The sequence below is a fragment of the Lycorma delicatula genome, chromosome 11, assembly GCF_047948215.1.
Source record: "Lycorma delicatula isolate Av1 chromosome 11, ASM4794821v1, whole genome shotgun sequence".
Taxonomy (NCBI): Eukaryota; Metazoa; Arthropoda; class Insecta; order Hemiptera; family Fulgoridae; genus Lycorma; species Lycorma delicatula.
In genome coordinates, this window is record NC_134465.1 from 57,886,075 (window position 1) to 57,905,756 (window position 19,682).

The following is a 19,682-nucleotide window of genomic DNA, read 5'->3' on the forward strand; positions in this document are numbered from 1 at the left end:
AACAAGCAACTTGTTATTTGCAGATGACTTGGTTATATGAGAGGGGTTCTGAAAGGGATGTAGAGTGTGCAATAAATGTGTGGAGTGAAGAAATTCAGTAATGAGGTATGCAACTTGCTGTTGAGAAGAGTAAAGTGATTGTGCAAGACAGAAAAAAGGTAAATTCAGTGGACACAACTAGGAATGATAGAAAAATGGTAAGGGTACTGGAGCTGTTGAGAACAGTTTTTTCTGTGGATGGTAGAATGGTAAAAGAAATAAGTACTAAAGTACAGAAGGCAAATGGATTTCATCAGAGTGTAAGAAGCTTATAACTTCATAAACAAATGTTACGAAGGAATAAATAAGTTTGAAATGAAATCAAAGTTTACTAAAATTCATAAGATACTTGTCAAAGGCTACCTGTAAGCTTTATATAAGTGTCTTTGTTTATTTAACCAAATTTTTGACAAAAAGTTTTATACATATTTTGCTCCATATTTTTTGATAAAAGAAGCAACAAATCTAAAATCAAAAAGATTCTGAAAATAAAATAGGTTAACAACAATGGAGACGTACCTTCATTTTTTGATTACACCTCACATCTACTAATAATGTTTGTTGGATTCATTAAAAAAATTACACATTAATCTAAAGTTTATTCTTGTTAAAAATTATATATTAATTACAATTTTTTTTTTTTTTAGGGTTACCCGTATAAAAAAGCAGCTATTTTAAAAGAAGCTCATAAAGATATACCTCCACTGTTTCGTGGTGAATTATGGTCTGCATTACTAGATGTTACTGGGAATATTGAAGAGGAATATGTAAGGATTGATAAAGAAACACCAACCGTAACAGATAGACAGGTATATAATGCTGTTTTATAATTAATGCAAGTATAATGGGAGTATTATAATTAGTTCTTTATAACATTTATTAAAAATAAATTTATTGTAATTCTGCTAAATTATTAAATTGTATTATAGAAAGACAACTTTTTGTTCCTCCAGTATAATAATTTATTGTTATACAATGGTTTGTTATCTTTAAGTAAATAACAAAAAAATATCTAGTTCCTTATCCAAACCTTACTCCTAAAGAACTTACATTTCTAAATCTGTAATACCCCTTGAATAGAAAAGTATTTGTAACAACTGAATAGCTAAAAGAGAATTCAAAAGTGGTAATGCATGATCTTGTATAAGTTTTCTTTTAGAAGTGGAATTGTTGAGAATGGTGAATCAATCAAAAGAAGTGTTATAGATAGAAGCCTCCAAGTAATCTTTTATTACCTAAGAAAAACAATTATAAAAAGGACCTTACAAAGAGTTGCATAACTCTGGATACTAAAGGGTTTTTCCTGAACACAGAAAGAACCTCTTACTTAGGAGGATCAGATTTATTTATATAAATATGCGAGTAAAGGATTATGTTAAAAAGTTACTCTACTTCGAGTAAAAGTAAAGTTATGGACCCACAGTGACTGTATCTCCCCAGCCACTTGATTGATTGTAACTAAAATTAATTGGCATCAATGGCCTACGTTCAGAAGTCATTGTCCAAAATTTAAATCAGTTAATCCATTCTGAAGATAGAACAAAAACCGATATAAAAAGCAAAAAAATTGTATTTTAAAAAATTGACTTATTTATTCCCTATTCCTAAATGAAATGGATGAAATACATAACCAAAGTGACACACTAACGTAATAAAATTATTCAGTTTGTATAGTGAATAAGTGTTTGATTATTATGAACAGACTAGAACTTGAAAAATTAGCACTGAAAATAGGTCTCCAAATCTCCTTTTTAAAGACCGTAATAATGACAAACATCAAAAATCCACCAAGGCACCTTAAAATTGGAGAACAAAAGATAGAAATAGTCAAAAAATTTTAATATTTTGGAGAATGGATCAGCTGGAATGCCCTCAAGAAAAAGTCAATGGTAACCAGAAAAAACAAACTCAGACTAGTCTTTCAACTCGCTAGAAACACTTACAACAAAAAATCTCTATCCTGGAATGCAAAAAGGTAACACTACAACTTGGTAATCAAACCGGAAGCTCTGTTTGCGGCAAAGACTATCCATCAACTATGGCCCAATCGAAAGACGAGATGAAGAAAGGAATTTCTCAAGAAAAATCCTAGGCCCTAAATTCTAAAACAAAAAAATTAATCCACATAAAAAACAAAACCTTATATTTATCTATATATAAATGTTCAGACACAGTTAGAAAAAGAAGAATCAAATTCTACAGACACATCCTCAGAATGAGTGCATACTAACCAAACAAATCTTCAATTATTTCCACAACAAAAAACCAAACTAGGTTGGTTCCCAAAACAGAAAAAGATCTAATGGCATTCCAAATCACAAAGCATGCTCCTGGACAAAACGTCTAAAACAGTCACAAAGGACAAGAAAATGAGGTTCTAAGCTAAAACTAAACATAAGATCCAACTCTCCGAAGAAAGGAAAGTAAGATTGGAAAGAATAAAACAATACTGGGCTAAAAGAAAGGTACAGAACACAAAAAAGTGATTGATCCAGTCACTTTTTTGTTTCATCCAAGTCGGATGAAACAAAAAAAGAAGAAAACATATATATAAACACGACATAGATGGTTAATGGACTATCGTTGCATGACGCAGTGATCAATCTCATTTAACGTAATGGTATAATACAATTGTAAATAATAAATATGAATTAATGTTAAAATAGATAGAAACAATTTATTTTGGTAATACAATGATTGAATAGTATCATTATTTTCTTATGCAACAAGGTATAGATGATATGTCTACTATCAAACCTTGGTACCAACATGGACTTTGTCAGAGTGAAACCATACTTACTTAGTCAATGTTATATCAAATACCATTAATAGTAAATATGAATTAAAGTAAAAAGAAATTCGTTTGAGGATGAAATGAATCAACATTATGATTGTTTTATACCTTTTTGGGCAGATTTAATAAAGATACACCTCTATATATCTTGAGATATCCAAAATTATAAACTTATAATAAAAATTGTAAAATAATATTCCATTTACATTTGTTTTTAATTTGTTTCATTGTTAAAATGGTAATACACCAATAATTTTGATTGAGTTTTGTTTATAAAATACTCATTCTGTATAGTAAAATTTTTAAGCAGTCCGGTATTCATGTGAATGAAGTCAGATAAAAATTCTAGTCTTTTAATAATAAAAAAGAACTTCATTTTTATTTTTGTATAAAATTTGTAGCTAAATTTGATCAATTTTAGAAATTTATATAATTTTTTTTTCTATTTCATTATTTGTACCATACTGTTAGAAATTTTAACAACTTAGAAAAATTTAGATAAAATTTTAGTTAGAAAAATTATACAATTTGTTTTTTTTTGTTGTTTGTGGGCGAAAAACGCCTGGGCATTATCATCGCCCATATACAATCTGTGATAATATGAACTGGAAATATCGTTATTAATCCATTTTTAAGTAATAATTATTTTCTAACATTAATACAAAATAAAAATTACAAAACACTTAACTATCTATCATATACATTTTTATTGAGGATTAATAAGAAAACATCCTGAGGTCAAAACCAGTTTGGGACAATACACACTGAATTTTCCAACCTGCTCTAAAGAGTTGGAAGTTATTAACCAGTTTAACCAATCTACACAATCTTAAGATTACATTCTTAGACTCTTTTCTTTATTGGCTTTCTAAAAAATTTTAATTTGATTACAGAATTTCTGTTACACAGTAACAAATTTGAACTTGTGTGTAATAATATTGTTATTGTAGTAAAATACAAAATACATTAGTAAACATTACTGACTTACTGATCCATCATAGATAAATTATTATTAATAATAATAATTAGAGATTGGAGAATTCTTTTGCACTTACTCTGTACTATCATAGAAAGAAGAAATATCATCCTGGTGAGTATTACTGCGCTGACCATTTTCAAACTTTAGTCCTGTTGACTATTTTTTTTTAATTTTGAAAGGTAAAAGATTAAAAAATTTTGGAATTGTCTTTGAGTAAAACCTTTTATAAATTATTAATCTAGGTCTAGGTAAACATTTATCTAACTCATTCCTTATAACTGCATATTTTCCTGGTATGAATGCATTACTTAAGCTAAATAAATGCAATTGTTCAACAAGTCCTTTCACATAGAGTGAACACGTTCTACATCTATCTTTCAAGTTTATTTGCTTTTGTGAATAACTTTGTTTACATTTTCCATTTCTTCCCGATGTTGTTTTCTTCTTTTATAATTATATTTGATAGATTTGTGTTTGAGAACAAACTCAATATGTTAACTTCGAAGTATATGTTTTTAATTGAGCATATTTTTAAATTTGGTGATATGCATAACCTGCTCAAAAAAAATTCCAAGATAGTTTTTCTATGATTACTCTGTGATACTGCCCAAAATTTAAATACTGAATTTGGTACCTTAACTCTTTCACAGATTCATTTGAGAATCGATCAATACAGTAGTTAGGGTAATGATAAACAACATGGAATTTCCAATGGGTTATTGTGAAGTCCCTTCAGATCATAAAGGCAGAAGTTAGTATACAAATAGCTCAGTGGTTTTAAGAAAAGTATTGTATTAATTTCCTTAAAAGGTGTTAATTGTTAAAAAATAATTGATTATGTTAAGAGGTTAGAATATTATGGATGGTTTAAAAGTCTTATTAAAAAAAGATGGTCTTTTGGTCCTAAATGAAACCTTTGTCATGATCTCAACTATTTTGGTCTAAAAATTCCCATGGCTTATTCCCATGCACAAGCTTTAGGTTAAACATAAATTAATCATTTAATAAAAATGAAAAAAGGTTAATGTAGTGGATGATTTTAAAACTTTTGTTTATTTCATAAATATTTTTATTTTAATTTAATTTCTCTTTTCTTTTTATAGATAGAAGTAGATATACCTCGTTGTCATCAGTATAATGAATTGTTATCATCACGAGAAGGTCATCGGAAATTTAAACGCGTATTAAAAGCTTGGGTCATCAGCCATCCAGAATATGTTTATTGGCAAGGTCTTGATTCTCTTTGTGCGCCATTTTTGTATCTTAATTTTAATAATGAAGGTAGGGATAATCATGTGTTTCATTATGTTCGTTAATTTCCTATCTATATTTGATACAGATCAGCAGGTTATTCTTGCTTCCTTTATAAACTCTTTATGTAATGCATTTTTGTTATTTAGAGTCTACAGATTGCCATAATGTCACTAAGTTTGGAATTTGAAATTTTTATTTTTAAATATTTGGTAAATATATTTTTAGTTTTCATTGTTTAAACTTATATTAAATTGTAATTAATTAATTTACTTGTGGTTTTGCTTACAATCAGTTGTATTTTATTGGGAACTTCTATCTATAGTTAATGGGTATCTATGGTAGTCTCTGGGCACTGTTTTTTTGGAACTATTGATATTTATTGTATATGTTTAACTGTATATTAAGATTTTACTTGATGTTAGAATTTTTAATATATTAATTATGTAGTAAACAATATTTTCTTTCTTATTATTTTTAATGAAACTAATTCTTTGAAATATTTGAAAAATTTTTTTGTTCATAGATATAGTTAGTATTTAATTTCTGTTTCAGCAAGAGCTTATGCTTGTTTGTCAGCATTTGTTCCAAAATATCTTCATAATTTCTTTTTAAAAGATAATTCTGCTGTCATTAGAGAATATCTTGCCAAGTTTTCACATCTGATAGCATTCCATGATCCAACATTAGCAAATCATTTACATGATATTAATTTTATTCCAGAACTTTTTGCAATACCATGGTTTCTTACCATGTTTTCACGTAAGTTTATGTTTATAATATTTTATTACTTATGTTAATATATTAAGCGCTAGAAACAATATGTAGGTCATGCAATAGAACTCTCATATATTCTTCTAATTTTGCTGCATAATAGAGATAACAGAAACATATTAAACTTTATGGTAGATTTTTTAAGCAAATGAACAATCCATGTTAAAATTAATAGAATATTTTCAGATGTATATGAAATAAAGAATGGAGTCCCTCAGCGGCGCATTCGTAGTGTTTTGTTCTTTCTGATTATTGTAAATGGGATAGCTGGTATAATTAAATAAGCCAGTAAAAAAGTTTATTTTGTTGAACATCTCACTACCACCTGTAGAGGTAAACATCAATACTATTAAGGATACAATACAACTTCATTAAACTTGATACAAAGGTGGGCATTAAACAGTGGCTTAAAATTATTAGTGATTAAATAAGAGTTTATTATATTTTCTAGGCAATGAAGTGAAAGTCAGAAAGATGTCAAGTTATGTTTAAGTGAAGATGAGATAAAAAGAACAGATGCAATTAAAATCCTGGGTATGATTTTTGATGAAAAGTTGAATCGGTCAAACCATGTTAAACATAACAAAACTGAATGTTTAAGGAGAATTAACATCATCAAATTTATATCATCCTATGACCGGGATGCTGGCAAACCCATTTTCTTCAACACCTACAAAACCATAATATTTTCAGAGTTAGATTACTGATCAGTATTGTACAATTATGCATAGAAAAGATTAAAAATTCATTAAAGTTTACACATTCTTCTAAACTTTACTTGCATTCGACTATCCCTACGAGTTTTTGTAACAAATCCAATATCCAGCGTACTAGCAGAATCCCATGAACTCCCATTGTCATATCGGAGGAAATATCAACTTATTAAATACTCAGTAAAAGGTCAAGTCTTCCTAAATATTCAAGTTAAGCAGCTACAGCTGCGTATGATTACATATTTGAAAAGAAGAAGTCCTTGCTCCCGTCTTTTAGTCAAAGACTGAATATTTACCTATAAGAATTAAATTTATTTGTTTCTCCAAAAAAAGTAATGCATGGCATCATGACTACTTTTTGTTGGTTACCAATTATAAAAAATTTAATTAAAAATACAGTTAGGAACTAATTTAATGAGAACTCAGATCTACAAAGATCATATACCCATCTACACAGATGGTTCCGTTTCTACTGAAGAGTGTAGCTGCCCCTTTATATTCCCTGATAGCAAACTGTTATATAAACTCAGACTTATTCCTCTATACTTTTCTGTGAGGCTTACACTTATATTCTGGTTTAGAAAATATTTAGACCCACTCTAAAGAAGAATGTCTAATTGTAAGACTAAAGTGTGTTCCAAATCTTTAACTGCAGAAGCTTTAACTTCAGGTACCCCAAAGCTAACTGCAGCCAATCATTCAGAAAATGTATGACACAAACATGTATGACACAAAATGTATGAAAATGTATAATACAAACAAAAAGGTGGTATTTATTTGGGTTACAAGTCATTTCAGCATTCAAGGTAATAAACAGGCTAATGAAGCGGCTAAGAGGGCCTCATTAAATGGACTTTGACTGGATCTGGTAAGTCGGAACGTCTCTGTAAGGGAAACCCATAATAAATTAAATACCCAGTGGAACAAATTTTGGTTGTTAAGTCCACCCACAGGCCTACATAAAATTAGGGGAAATGTGTTTGAAAAACCATTTGTCACTCACAATGAGATCAATTCATTCTAATATGACTAAGAATTGGGTACACTAGATTCACCTGTGCCCATCTGCTTGGTTGTCGTTAATCTTACTGTGAATTATAAAATACAAATATACATCATTTTCTAGATTACCAAAACTCACAGCTAGTCAGCAGCAATTAAGATAAATCAAAATATTAAGAAGATGCTTAGTCGAGAGGATGACACCAAGACAATGCTAAATTTCTTATATGATAATAGATTGAGGAACTTAATTAAGAAATATGAATATGCATAATGGTCAATGTGAAATAAACAGTGGTAATTTTGTAATGTTCATTTGTTTAATGTTTGTTTAATTGTATATTTTAAAAATTAATTATTTCTAATCAATTTTCTGTAATTCTAAGTTTCTAAAGGCTCTAATTATTGATAAAAGAATGGAAAAAAATTTTTTTTTTGTTTTGTTATACTAGGAAGCATGAAAGTCATTTCAGTCAATTATCTTCTTTATTTAGTTTTCCTAAGACTTTTTCAACATTGGCTTTATTAATTATTGTACCTCTACTCTATTCAGGACATGGCAGTCACAGTTGATTTATTAGTGAATAATTGCCATGTGGAGTTCACAAAAGAGCATGAAGTTGAGGTATTTGGTTCAAATTTTTGTTAGTTTTGAATTGTTTTTAAGACTAAAAAAGAATTAATTTTATGAAAGTTTTAAAAAATTAATTAAAAATGTATAATTTGCTAATTATTAACTGTAAATTTGAAGTAGACATAGCACAGTTTATTTTTATTGATTTATTCACCTGAGCTGGTCTCAGTTTAATTAGTAACAAAGGTGGTTTCACATGGTGATTGTCTCGGTTTGATCAGTGACATTTTTCCAGTTTTCATTTCATCATTGTTAAATATGTGCCCTGAATTTATAATAATTAACAAAAAAGAAAACAATGAAAATTAAATGTATGAAAGTATTTATGGCTTCAAATTGTGATATATGAAAGTAGAATTGGGACAACTAAATGTTTCCTTATAGTCATGATGCTGTATAAATTATATTTTGGTTTTACATTCTTTTTTATTTTCAGATGTTTTCCCATTGCAAAAAATATTCCATTTATGGGATAAATTACTTTTAGGAGATGCTTCTTTTCCATTATATGTCGGTCTTGCAATATTACAGCAGTTAAGAGATACATTATTATCATCTGGTTTCAATGAATGTATTTTACTTTTTTCTGATCTACCAGGTATATTAAAATTACGTAACTTAATATAATTTTATTTATCTACTATTTTTTGTTGTGATATACGACATGTTAGTCGATTATGATGGACCATCTGTAAACTTTGTAATAAGAATTGACATAGACATGAAAAATTGTCATTATGCTGTTTTGCCGTTGATACTGAATTTTATGTTTAATCTACTTCATATTCTATCAGGTCAGCTACTCAACCATTTTCATTATGGCATTTAACACATAAAGGGATTAATATATCATGTCGGGTGGCTGAAATGTAATGCACAGTCACTCATAGCTCACAAAGGAAAAGAGATAGTCAAATGGAGAAAAAGTAAATTTGATATGTTACAAAAATGTATCATTATTTTTCATTACAGTCACCGTTTACATCTATATATTTCTCCCAACACTGAACCAGTTTTCTCATTCCGTCAATGAAGAATGGTGGCAGTCTTTCCTTGATCCAAGACTTCGCTGGTCTTTCAGTTCATTATCTGTGGTAAAACAAATCCTTAATTGCGAAAAGAAATGAAAATCACAGGGTGCCAAAGCTGAGAAATATAGAGGGTGTGGATTAGGCTCAGATTTCAACTTTATAAGAGCCTTGGTGGTTGCACACAATGTGTATGGTCAAGCATTACTGTGTTGGAGAGTATCAACTCTATGGCTTGTTGAATTTGACATGACACACACATCTCCTAAAGCTTTTGACATCTTTGTATCGTACTGAATTTACAGTCTACCCGATTTCCAGATAGTCTGTCATGTACTTTCATGTGTCTGGAATCCCAGAACGCTTAAAAAAACTTTTTTTGAAGAGGGTTGTTTTGAATTTTTTTGGTTGTGGTGAACCATAGTTGCAGTATTCCATACTCTGCTGTTTTTCTTTTGTGTCATATTAATGCACCCAAGTTTTTTCTCCTGTCACAATATTGAAAAGGAAGTCATCTCCCTTTCACAGTATTGTTTCAGAAGCTATTCACAAAATTCCTATTATTGTTGTGTGTTTTTTCTCTGTGAGTTTTCATAGCATCTACTTTGAACAGACTTTACAATACCCCAGTTGTGCATTAATGTTTCCTACTTTTTCAGTATTCTTAACTGATGGTGATGCGACTGTCATTTTGAATTGACTAATCCATCATCTCCTTTTGGTGCTTCTCATGTCACTGAAAATGGTTGATCATTGTGAAGTTCATCCTCCAATATTTGCTTAACCAGCTTCTAATGCACAAAATTTTATCACCCACCTACTCACAGTACTGTACTCAAAAACTTTATTGTTGTAAATGGTTTTTAGACGACAATGAATGTCACTAGCATTCACTTTTTCTACTGTTAAAAATTCCATCTCTGCACGTTGTTTGACATGCGCCGACATAGCAAGTGTACTCGATTCCATAACAATAACAACTGAGAAAATGAGTGGGTGTGGATCAACAAGTTTTGAAATGCTAGTAATTGGAAAATTAAATTACAAGATGGCAACCTTTCGCTTTGCATGATATTTTGTTCTGTTTTTTTCCAGTTTGCATTACATGTTAGCCATCCTTTGTATGTCAAGAACTGGAAAGAGATTGTGATTTAATAATTAAAAAAAAAAAGATAAAACATTTATAATAAAAATGATGTGCAATACTTATAACATAGATAAATATCCATTTCTTATAAGGTTTCATAAGAAATTATTATGCTCATAATTTATATAATAATTTAATGAAACCTAATAATTAGTCAAACTCACTGTTATTCCATTATGACAGGGAATGTTGTTTATGTTTGTGGACAGCACATTTCAATTGATCAAGAGGCATGCAAAATATTTACCCATCTTACTCAGTCAGCGATTTAAACCAGATTTTTTGGAGTTCAAGGTGTAACCTACTAATGAGTAGATTATTATATAATCGAATTAATTATTATAGTTATAATTTTTTGTTGTTGTTTTTAAACTATAGTTTAGTAGTTAAATATATCTGTTATGATGTTTACTTTTTATTGCTGTTTTTTAAGCAAAAGCAATAAAATGATGGTTTTTTATTGCTATTTTCTGTTTTTATTTCTCCATGTTACTCTTTTGTTTTATTTTGGATTTTTTTTTATTTATTGTCACAGAGGTAGATATTGAAAGATGTGTCACTAACTCAATTGACCTTTATTGTAGTACACCAAGAAGTGTAACCTATCGTAGTCATGAATTGCACAGTATGACCAAAAAACAGACTTCAAATCCAGAACTGGTAATGAATTATTAATTTTCTTATTAAAATAGTTTTTTATAAGATTATGTGAAAAACATAAGTAAAATGCATAAAGACAAATCATTTCAAATAATTTTGAATGTATTTTAATAGTTGATATAAATGGTGGAGGGGGTTGAGATTTTGTTAAAGTGATGAAGATGAAGGAAATTTAATATTTTGAGCTATTATTTTATAATATGCTTCAATCATCCTGTGCGATAGAAAAATCTGTGTTGGATGTAAATCTATATCAAGACCAACGTGATTAATTTCAGGGTTTGTGTGAGTCATGATGGTTTGAAACTCATGAAATTAAATTTCATGAGTTAAAACTTCTTTAAACTTCATTTTAAAAATTAAATTTTGGACAATAATCTAGAAACTTGGCAAGTGATTCTTTGGTTATTAAAATGAAAGATAATTCAGTCTTTGTTTTAGTATCATGTTTTATCCACAGTATTCAAGTTGCAATTATGATTGTACAGGGTGATTAAAAGAAACGGAAAATTAAAAAAATTAAATAATGTTAATGAAAAATTTTTTTTAGAAAATGAATTTTATTTCATGTAATTTTAGAAATATTGCCATTTTAGAATACATACATTTTAGTTTATTTTTTAAAGATGACATCTTGCAGGTGACCTCTTCTATGTGAACACTCACGAAGCCTCTTCGTTAAATTGTTCATGGTTTGACATAACATCTCAACTGGAATTTCCGCATTTGCTTCTCGGATCTTTGCCTTCAGTTCTTCCGTTGTAGCAGGTCTACTGTGGAACACTTTGCTTTTAAGGTGACCCCACAAAAAGTAATCGCAAGTTGAGAGATCAGGTGATCTGGGAGGCCATCTAATGTCACCATTTTGTGAAATGACACGTTTTCCAAACAATCGGCGTACAGCTGCCATTGATATTCGTGCAGTATGTGATGTTGCTCCATCTTGTTGAAACCAGGCTGTGTTAAGAATCTGTGGAAATATCTTTTGTTGTTCCACAACAAAGGTTTCAAGCACGACTACGTAACGAGCCGACGTCACTGTAATCGCAAGACCGTTGTCATCCTCAAAAAAATAAGGGCTTATAACACCATAAGATGATGTAGCACACCACACGGTCACTTTCTAGCTGTGCAATATGACGCTGGTGTAGCTGCGTAGGATTTTCTTGTGCCCAGTATCTGAAATTTTGCTTGTTAACAAATCCACTGAGGTGGAAATGCGCTTCGTCTGACATCCACAGTTCTTGAACAAAATCTTCGTTATCATTTATCTTTTGAAGCATTACATTACAGAATTGTGCTCGCACAACTGCATCGTTCGGTTTCAGTTCCTGGACGATCTGTAACTTGTATGGATGGTATTGCAAGTCCTTCGCTAACATTCTTCAAACACTTGAACTATGCAATTGTAAAGATGCTGAGAGACGACGGATTGACCGATGTGGACTTCATGTGACAGAATCTTGTAAAGCTTGAACATTCTGTGGTGTGCGGACGGTTCGCTCACGGCCTGGAGGTTTCTTTTTCATTGCCGAACCGGTTTCCTCAAAATTAGATATCCATGTTTTTAATTGCATGTGCTGATGGAACACGGTCGTGCCGTCCCAGATTAAAATGACGGCGAAATTCTCTACGCGCTCCCTCCACACTGTCATTGTTTTTGTAAAACGCTTTGAAAGCAAATGCACGTTGCGCACCACTCCAAGGATGCATGACAACTAAATGGCAGGTTAGGTTAGAAAGGTTGGCGCCACTTATCAAGTGGTACCAACACAATTAAAATTTTTTAAGTTTTTGAGAAAAAAACAAATGAGAAAGTGCTATATCTTGAAGAAGATTGAGTTGTATAAAAATGTTAACTGTGAATTCTTTCTAGCTTCTATAAAATCAATAAAAATACCATTAGAAATTCCTTTGTAAAAAGCACCCCAAAAAATTTTTGTTTTTTTAATTTATTTGACTTCTGACTGACTGTTCTTTTATTTTTTTAAAATTACTTACCTTCTAGCAATATTTCCCCCACTTGTTAAAAATTGAATTTCAATAAATGTATAAAGTTTGTTACAGTTTCACTAAAACTTAAAAAAGATTATGAAAAGCTGTTATTTAAAATTGTATTCCCTGTTGAAATTCTTTTTTAAAATTTATTGTAAATTAAAAAATAAAATTTTCCATTATTTCTTTTGCCATATTTATTTTTTATTTTTAAGTATATTCAAAGTTAGTAAATTCAAAAATCAATTTTTTCTCAAAGTGCATAGCCTATAGTAACAACTACTTTGCTATTAATGTTAAAATAGAATAATCAAGATAATGGGATAACATGATGTTGAAATAATATATTCTTGCTTCAGTTTTTATAAAATTTTCTAATAAGTTGCTGGATTTCTTAACTGTTTACTCATGTTTAATTTATGAATTATAAAAACAATTTATTTTCTAGATCACTTTTATTGGAACTATGTAAACAGTCTCTTACGGATTGTTATATTCGCAATTTAAAAAAAATTACTTTATGAAAAATTACTTTTTACTCATTTGGCTTATTTTTAAGACATGCTCCAGATTTGAACATTAAGAAATTGTGGATCCGGCTAAGTCTGTACCTAATATCTTTACGATAAAGATATTAGGTACAATATACATAAGATATCAACAGGTACAATGTGTACATAAGATATCTTTATGATAAGTTCATTTAATACAATGCTAATGATTGCATCAAACCAGCGGTTCCTGAGTGGTAAGTAAACATCCATATGTCTATAAAAGACACAGACATTCCGATTTATTTATAATGTACAAAATAATGAATCTCATGAGGGTATAATAATTTTCAATATTACTGTTGTTAAATTTTAAACTCTACAAATTCCAGAAATGTGCAGCAGCTTTAATGTGAGCTGTTTTTATTTGTCTAGTGGATTTAATTTAAAAAAAAAACAACATATTTTTATATTTATTTTGTAATAGTTATTTAATATATTTTTGGTTTGCAGGAAATGAGTGAGCAACCAGTTTCAGAATTGCAAAGTGAATTCAGCCCTCGTATCAGTGGTGCTGATCTTTTAGATTTATTAAATACAAAATATTCTCGTCCAAAGGTATTAGTAATCGATGTAAGAGATCATGAAGCGTATCCTTATCTGAATAATTTACATTTTTTTAAATTTAATTTATTTTTATAATACTTTTAAGTCTTAATCTCTTTTTTGACATAATTTTAAAACTTCAGAATTTTCTTCTTCGTTTATTATATTTTTTAAATTTAATCAGGTTTTAAGAATAGCCATCCACATTTTACTATGTAGTATCTGGTATCCATGTTTGTCTGTCGTTTATTTTCCCCTACTATCACCTGCTTAGATCATTTCTCTTTTTTCTTATACTTTCCTTGATCTGCTTATTTTATATTGGTTAATTATTGTTATTGATGTAGATTATTGCTTATTTCATAAAGGCATAACGAAAGAAGCCTATCATTTGATTAATTTGTCAGACTAAATTACTGTCACTTTTGCTAAGTTGTGGTTAGCGTTCATAACTAATCATGTTTATTGATATCACAATTGCAATAAACGTCTTTTTCAAGATAATTCATTTCTAAAAGTTTATCTTTAAAAAGATCTAATAATATTATTTGCTGATTTTCATCTAATATGTTTTACTTAATCAAACAAATATTTAATCGTATATAAGAAAATAAATAAATAAATTAATGTAGAGTTGTATGGGTAGATGCATGTAAAGCACATATGTTACAGGCAGTGCTAGTCAGAGTTGTCTTCTCTGAAATAAATCATGTTCATTATATTATAGGCATTTCCTGTGATAAAAAATAAAGTTCACTACTGCTGAATGTTACCTAATTTTGGTAGGCTTGACATTCTGATGTGCAACTTTATATTCAACTCAGCAGAAATGGCTGTGGGAACAATTTCTTTTTCAGTTTTCCTAGTAAGTCTTGACGGTACACTTTTTATTATTTATGATGGTGATGCTGGTTTTTGGGAGAGACTGCAGTTTTCTGCCAAATCTTTGACAATCTTTTACAGTTATGGCATCTAACAAACAATATGTTAAATTATATTATAGTGATTTCTTTAATTATTTTACTATCAGATATAGAGAAGAAGCTGTACCCGGTAGTATAAACATTCCTCTTTGTTCAGTCGATCTGAATGATATCTGTAATGACTCATCTATACCTGCAAGTCCTGAATTAAGTATCCTTTACAACAATAAAGGAAAGATTATTATTGTAGCTGGTGTTAATATGCCTGATTGTGCTAAGGTAAGCCATTTTATTTTATTTATTTATTTTCTTTTAAGTTAACAATAATACTATGAGGCTCCATTTGCGTGGACATTTCGGATTATTCATTTGTAATTTACTTCTCGTGTAATATATACAATTCTTTTGAATGCCATATTAATTCTGGGTGAGTAGTATATTGCCAGGAATAATCCTGATATAATTTGAATTATTAGACGTATACCTAACAGTGAACCAAAGTTTCATCATAGAGAAATATTTGAAGGTCTGGGTAGGTCAGTTAAGAAGGAATTTAATGGACTTGACTTTCATATTGATTTAATCATACGTTTTTTAAAACCTTATCATTAATTACTACGATCATTATTAATTTACTAAAAATAAATGGTTAATAAATTACACAAAGAAAAGAATTAACTTATTTAAGAACTGTTTGACATGTTCTTGCAGAGTATTACTACATATTTTTATTACAACTTCCCTTTACTTGATTCATACTTTACACCCTTCCTACCAATCTGAAACTTGCATTTTTTAAAACTATATCACTATGGTTATTTATATTCCCATTATATATAATTTTTACTTTCTCGGCTAAAACTTTATTGTTACTATGTTGTAGCTATAAAATATAGGGCAGTCTAACATTTTTTGGATGTCTTATTTTTTTTATAATTGTCCAATTCCTCAGTTTCACTACCTTCTGAGTTGAAAAAATGAAAAAAAAATAACCATAGAAATTTCCATGTCTTGGCCTATACTTGATTGTCTTTAGCTTGTAAAATTCTTTAAAAGTAGCTCAAAAACATTTCTATATACTGGAGTATTGATGTTATTAAATTTTGGACAAAATTAAAAAAGTAGGAGAAGTTTTCACAATTTTGAATTTCATTTGTTATTGTGATCATAGAACATTTTGCTTTAATACAATGAAAGTACTTATTTCTAAACAGTTTTTTCCTCATGTCTTGAAAACCTGTTGAACAAAACATTTGAATTTGGCTATATGTATCCCAGCTTTGGCCTAATTTTTGTCCCCATCAGCCAAGGAGGAATCAGAATACCCATATGAGATCTGTTCATTAAATAACACAACTTTATTTTTTTAATCTTTATTATTAATTTTGCAGATTATTGGTCTTTACCCACCGGGTTGGTCTAGTGGTGAACACGTCTTCCCAAATCAGCTGATTTGGAAGTCGAGAGTTCCAGCGTTCAAGTCCTAGTAAAGCCAGATATTTTTACACGGATTTGAATACCAGATCGTGGATACCGGTGTTCTTTGGTGGTTGGGTTTCTATTAACCACACATCTCAGGAATGGTCGAACTGAGAATGTACAAGACTACACTTCATTCACACTCATACATATCATCCTCATTCATCCTCTGAAGAATTATCTTAACGGTAGTTACCGGAGGCTAAACAGGAAAAAAGAGAGAGATTATTGGTCTTTGTCCCCTTCAAAGTACCCCCCTCCCCTATTCACACACTTTTCCCAGCAGTGTTTCCACTTTGTGAAACAGTCTGGATAGCTTCATTTGAAATTGTCTTTTAATTTCAAATGACAATTTGAAATTGTCATTTATAAATTGTCTTCTTTTAAATTGATGAGTTTGCTTTAATGTCATCAATAGTCTCAAAATGGCATTCTTTCATCACTGATTTTAATTTTGGAACTCAGAAAAAACATAAGGAGCTAGGTCTGGTGAGTAAGGAGGCTGAGGGATGACAGTCATCGGATTTTTGACACAAAATTGTCGAATTGACTAAGCTGAGTGTGCGGGCACATCATTGTGGTGAAGGGACCACGAGTTGTTTCTTCATAACTGTGGTCTTTTTTTGTGGATTTTTTTATATAACCATTGTAAAATGCCTTGATAATATGCATGGTTCACTGTTTCACCTCAAGGCAAGAATTCAAAATGCACAATTCCATTAAAATCTAAAGAAAACAGAGATTATTACTTTGACATTGAATCAAGACTGATGTGCTTTCTTGGGACATGGAGATCTTTGCCAATCCATTGTCATATGAAATTTAATTAAGTTAATTCTTAAAATCAACTATTTCATTTAATGAGTACATATACTTTATTTCTTTTAATGTTTTAGTTTTGCAGGTTGCTGGTGTATCGTGGATTTCCTCGTGTTTGCTGTCTTCATGGTGGCATTAATGTTCTTAAAGAAACAGGAATCTTAGAACCTGTGATGTCTTAAATGTTGCATTATTAGTTTAATATTTATTTAATATATGTATTTATTTTAATATTTATGCATTATTGTTAAAAACTTAATTTCATTTAACTCAAATTAAAACATTTCTTTTTAATGTGAAAATTTGACTTAACCTTATTTTTTTTACCTTTGCTATTATGAAACTGGATGTGCTGAAAATCAGCATTTTGGTATTATGAAAATACTGGTTTAAATTTCCATAACACAGATATAATAATCACCAGATAAATTTGATGATATAAGAATATACTATCACACAATTTATCATGTAGAAGAAAAAAATACACAATATGTATCCCTATATTTTAATAAAATCTCAGCAATTAAATGTAATTAAGAGGAGTAAGATACCTAATTAAATATTAGACGTAACATAATTATCAGTATGTAATATTCAGAATTCAATAAAAACTTGTTAAAAGTTTTTGAATATTTGATAAAAAAATGTGTTATACATATACGAAAGGTTATCTCTAAAGTAAACACCATTTCATAGTAAAAATTTTATTCTGAAAACTATAAATATTTTTTATTTCTCTTAAACTAAAATACCTTATACTACTTCTCTGTATAATTGCCACATGAATTAAGACATTTATTGTAGTTATACACCAGCTTCAATATATCCTCATCATATTCCTCTGCTGCTAGTCCATTTAGCCACTGATTAACAGCATTTTTAAGGTCATTGTCACCCGTGAATTGCTTACCACTCAAAAAGTTTTTCAATTTTCCAAACAAATGGTAATCACAAGGAGATAAGTGCAGATGGTATGGAAGGTGATCATAAATTTCCCATCCAAATATTCTCGGTAAATCACGCGTTGAACTCACAACATGTGGACGTGCAGCAGGATGATGCCGTCAGTCAACTACCCACATTGCTGATTTTGAATGGCATGTCGTAACTTAAGTAGACTTCGCAGTAGGCTTCTTCATTTAATTAATTTTTTACCATCTTTATATTAGATTCTCCTGGTTTAACAGTACCAGATGATTTAGTCATATTTTTAATAATATCACGATTTTTAACAGATTGCAATGAATCTTGTAATTTTGTTATTTTATTGGATGAAGTTTTAATAATTTCTTCTGCCTTTTCAGTCTCTTGTCTTCCAACAGCACTTAAAAAATCACTTTATTACCTAGTACATTTGGATTGATACTGATCAATTTTTTTTTTCTTATAATTAATTATTTGCTTTATTAGTCTTATGTAAAATGAAAATTAATTTATTTGTGTATTTAAACTCAACTAGAAATACCAAGAATTACCAATACAGAAAAAAATCACAACTTTACAAGTATGAATCTGTAACAAATTTTCATTTTTGACATACTTTTTTGAAAAACTGACGTGGTGAGAAGTAGGGGAAGCGAACAAAGCAATGGACAGAAGAGTGTGTGTGTGTGTGTTGACAACAAGAGTAGTGTCTAAGTGTTAGTATGAGAAAAATTAGAGAAAACGTGTGGAATTCGGGAACGAAGACATAACAAAAGTAATTTACAAGCAAGCAGACCACTAAAGAATTACGTAAGATTGATAAAATAAATTTCTGAATGCAGAAGTTGAAGAAATGACATCAGGGCAGACAAAAAGAAATAGACTTCTAGGAACTATGACAATATTGAAATTGGTTGAGAATAAAAAACACTTTATATTAAGAAATATATATATTAAGACTAAACAGCAATAAATAATGCGAGATATGAAATACGTTGACACCAATTCGATGATGCAATCAGCAAGTCAAACTGGAGACTGAGAGAAATGATATCGAAAACAAACCCAAAGAACCTATTTAAAAATACACGTAGATAAGCCTCACAAAAATGCAAAATAAAATTACCAAGCCTGTAAACTACAAGTCTCGACCATAACCTTGAATTCATTGGAATAAAATGATTTTACGCAAACGGCGTAAACAAATATGATCTTTCCATATACAAGAAACAATCAACACCACCTGTTTTCTCTCAACAAAGTTTTCACCATACTCTCTCCAAAATAAACCCAGACGCAATAGTATACACAGATGGATCAAAACAGAATGATACCGCTTTCAATGCGTATTTATTCTTAATAGCAGAATATTAAATTTTACTAGGTTTATATTTATTTATAAATATTAAGGGTAAAAATTTGTG

General features: G+C 29.7%; 1 protein-coding gene across 4 annotated transcripts in view; it reads left to right on the top strand.

Annotated features, from left to right (window-relative positions):
* LOC142332140 (TBC domain-containing protein kinase-like protein) overlaps window positions 1-17,630 on the top strand; it is a 44,835-nt gene extending 27,205 nt beyond the window's left edge. For all 4 annotated transcript variants that reach the window (XM_075378401.1, XM_075378399.1, XM_075378400.1 and 1 more), the window contains exons 8-15: window positions 687-848; window positions 4,916-5,093; window positions 5,619-5,825; window positions 8,623-8,784; window positions 10,897-11,021; window positions 14,021-14,157; window positions 15,144-15,315; window positions 17,412-17,630. In XM_075378401.1, the coding sequence (XP_075234516.1) occupies window positions 687-848; window positions 4,916-5,093; window positions 5,619-5,825; window positions 8,623-8,784; window positions 10,897-11,021; window positions 14,021-14,157; window positions 15,144-15,315; window positions 17,412-17,516 (1,248 nt within the window). In that variant the 3' untranslated portion in view covers window positions 17,517-17,630. The remainder of the gene's footprint in view (window positions 1-686; window positions 849-4,915; window positions 5,094-5,618; window positions 5,826-8,622; window positions 8,785-10,896; window positions 11,022-14,020; window positions 14,158-15,143; window positions 15,316-17,411) is intronic.
* The last annotated feature ends 2,052 nt before the right edge of the window (window positions 17,631-19,682 follow it).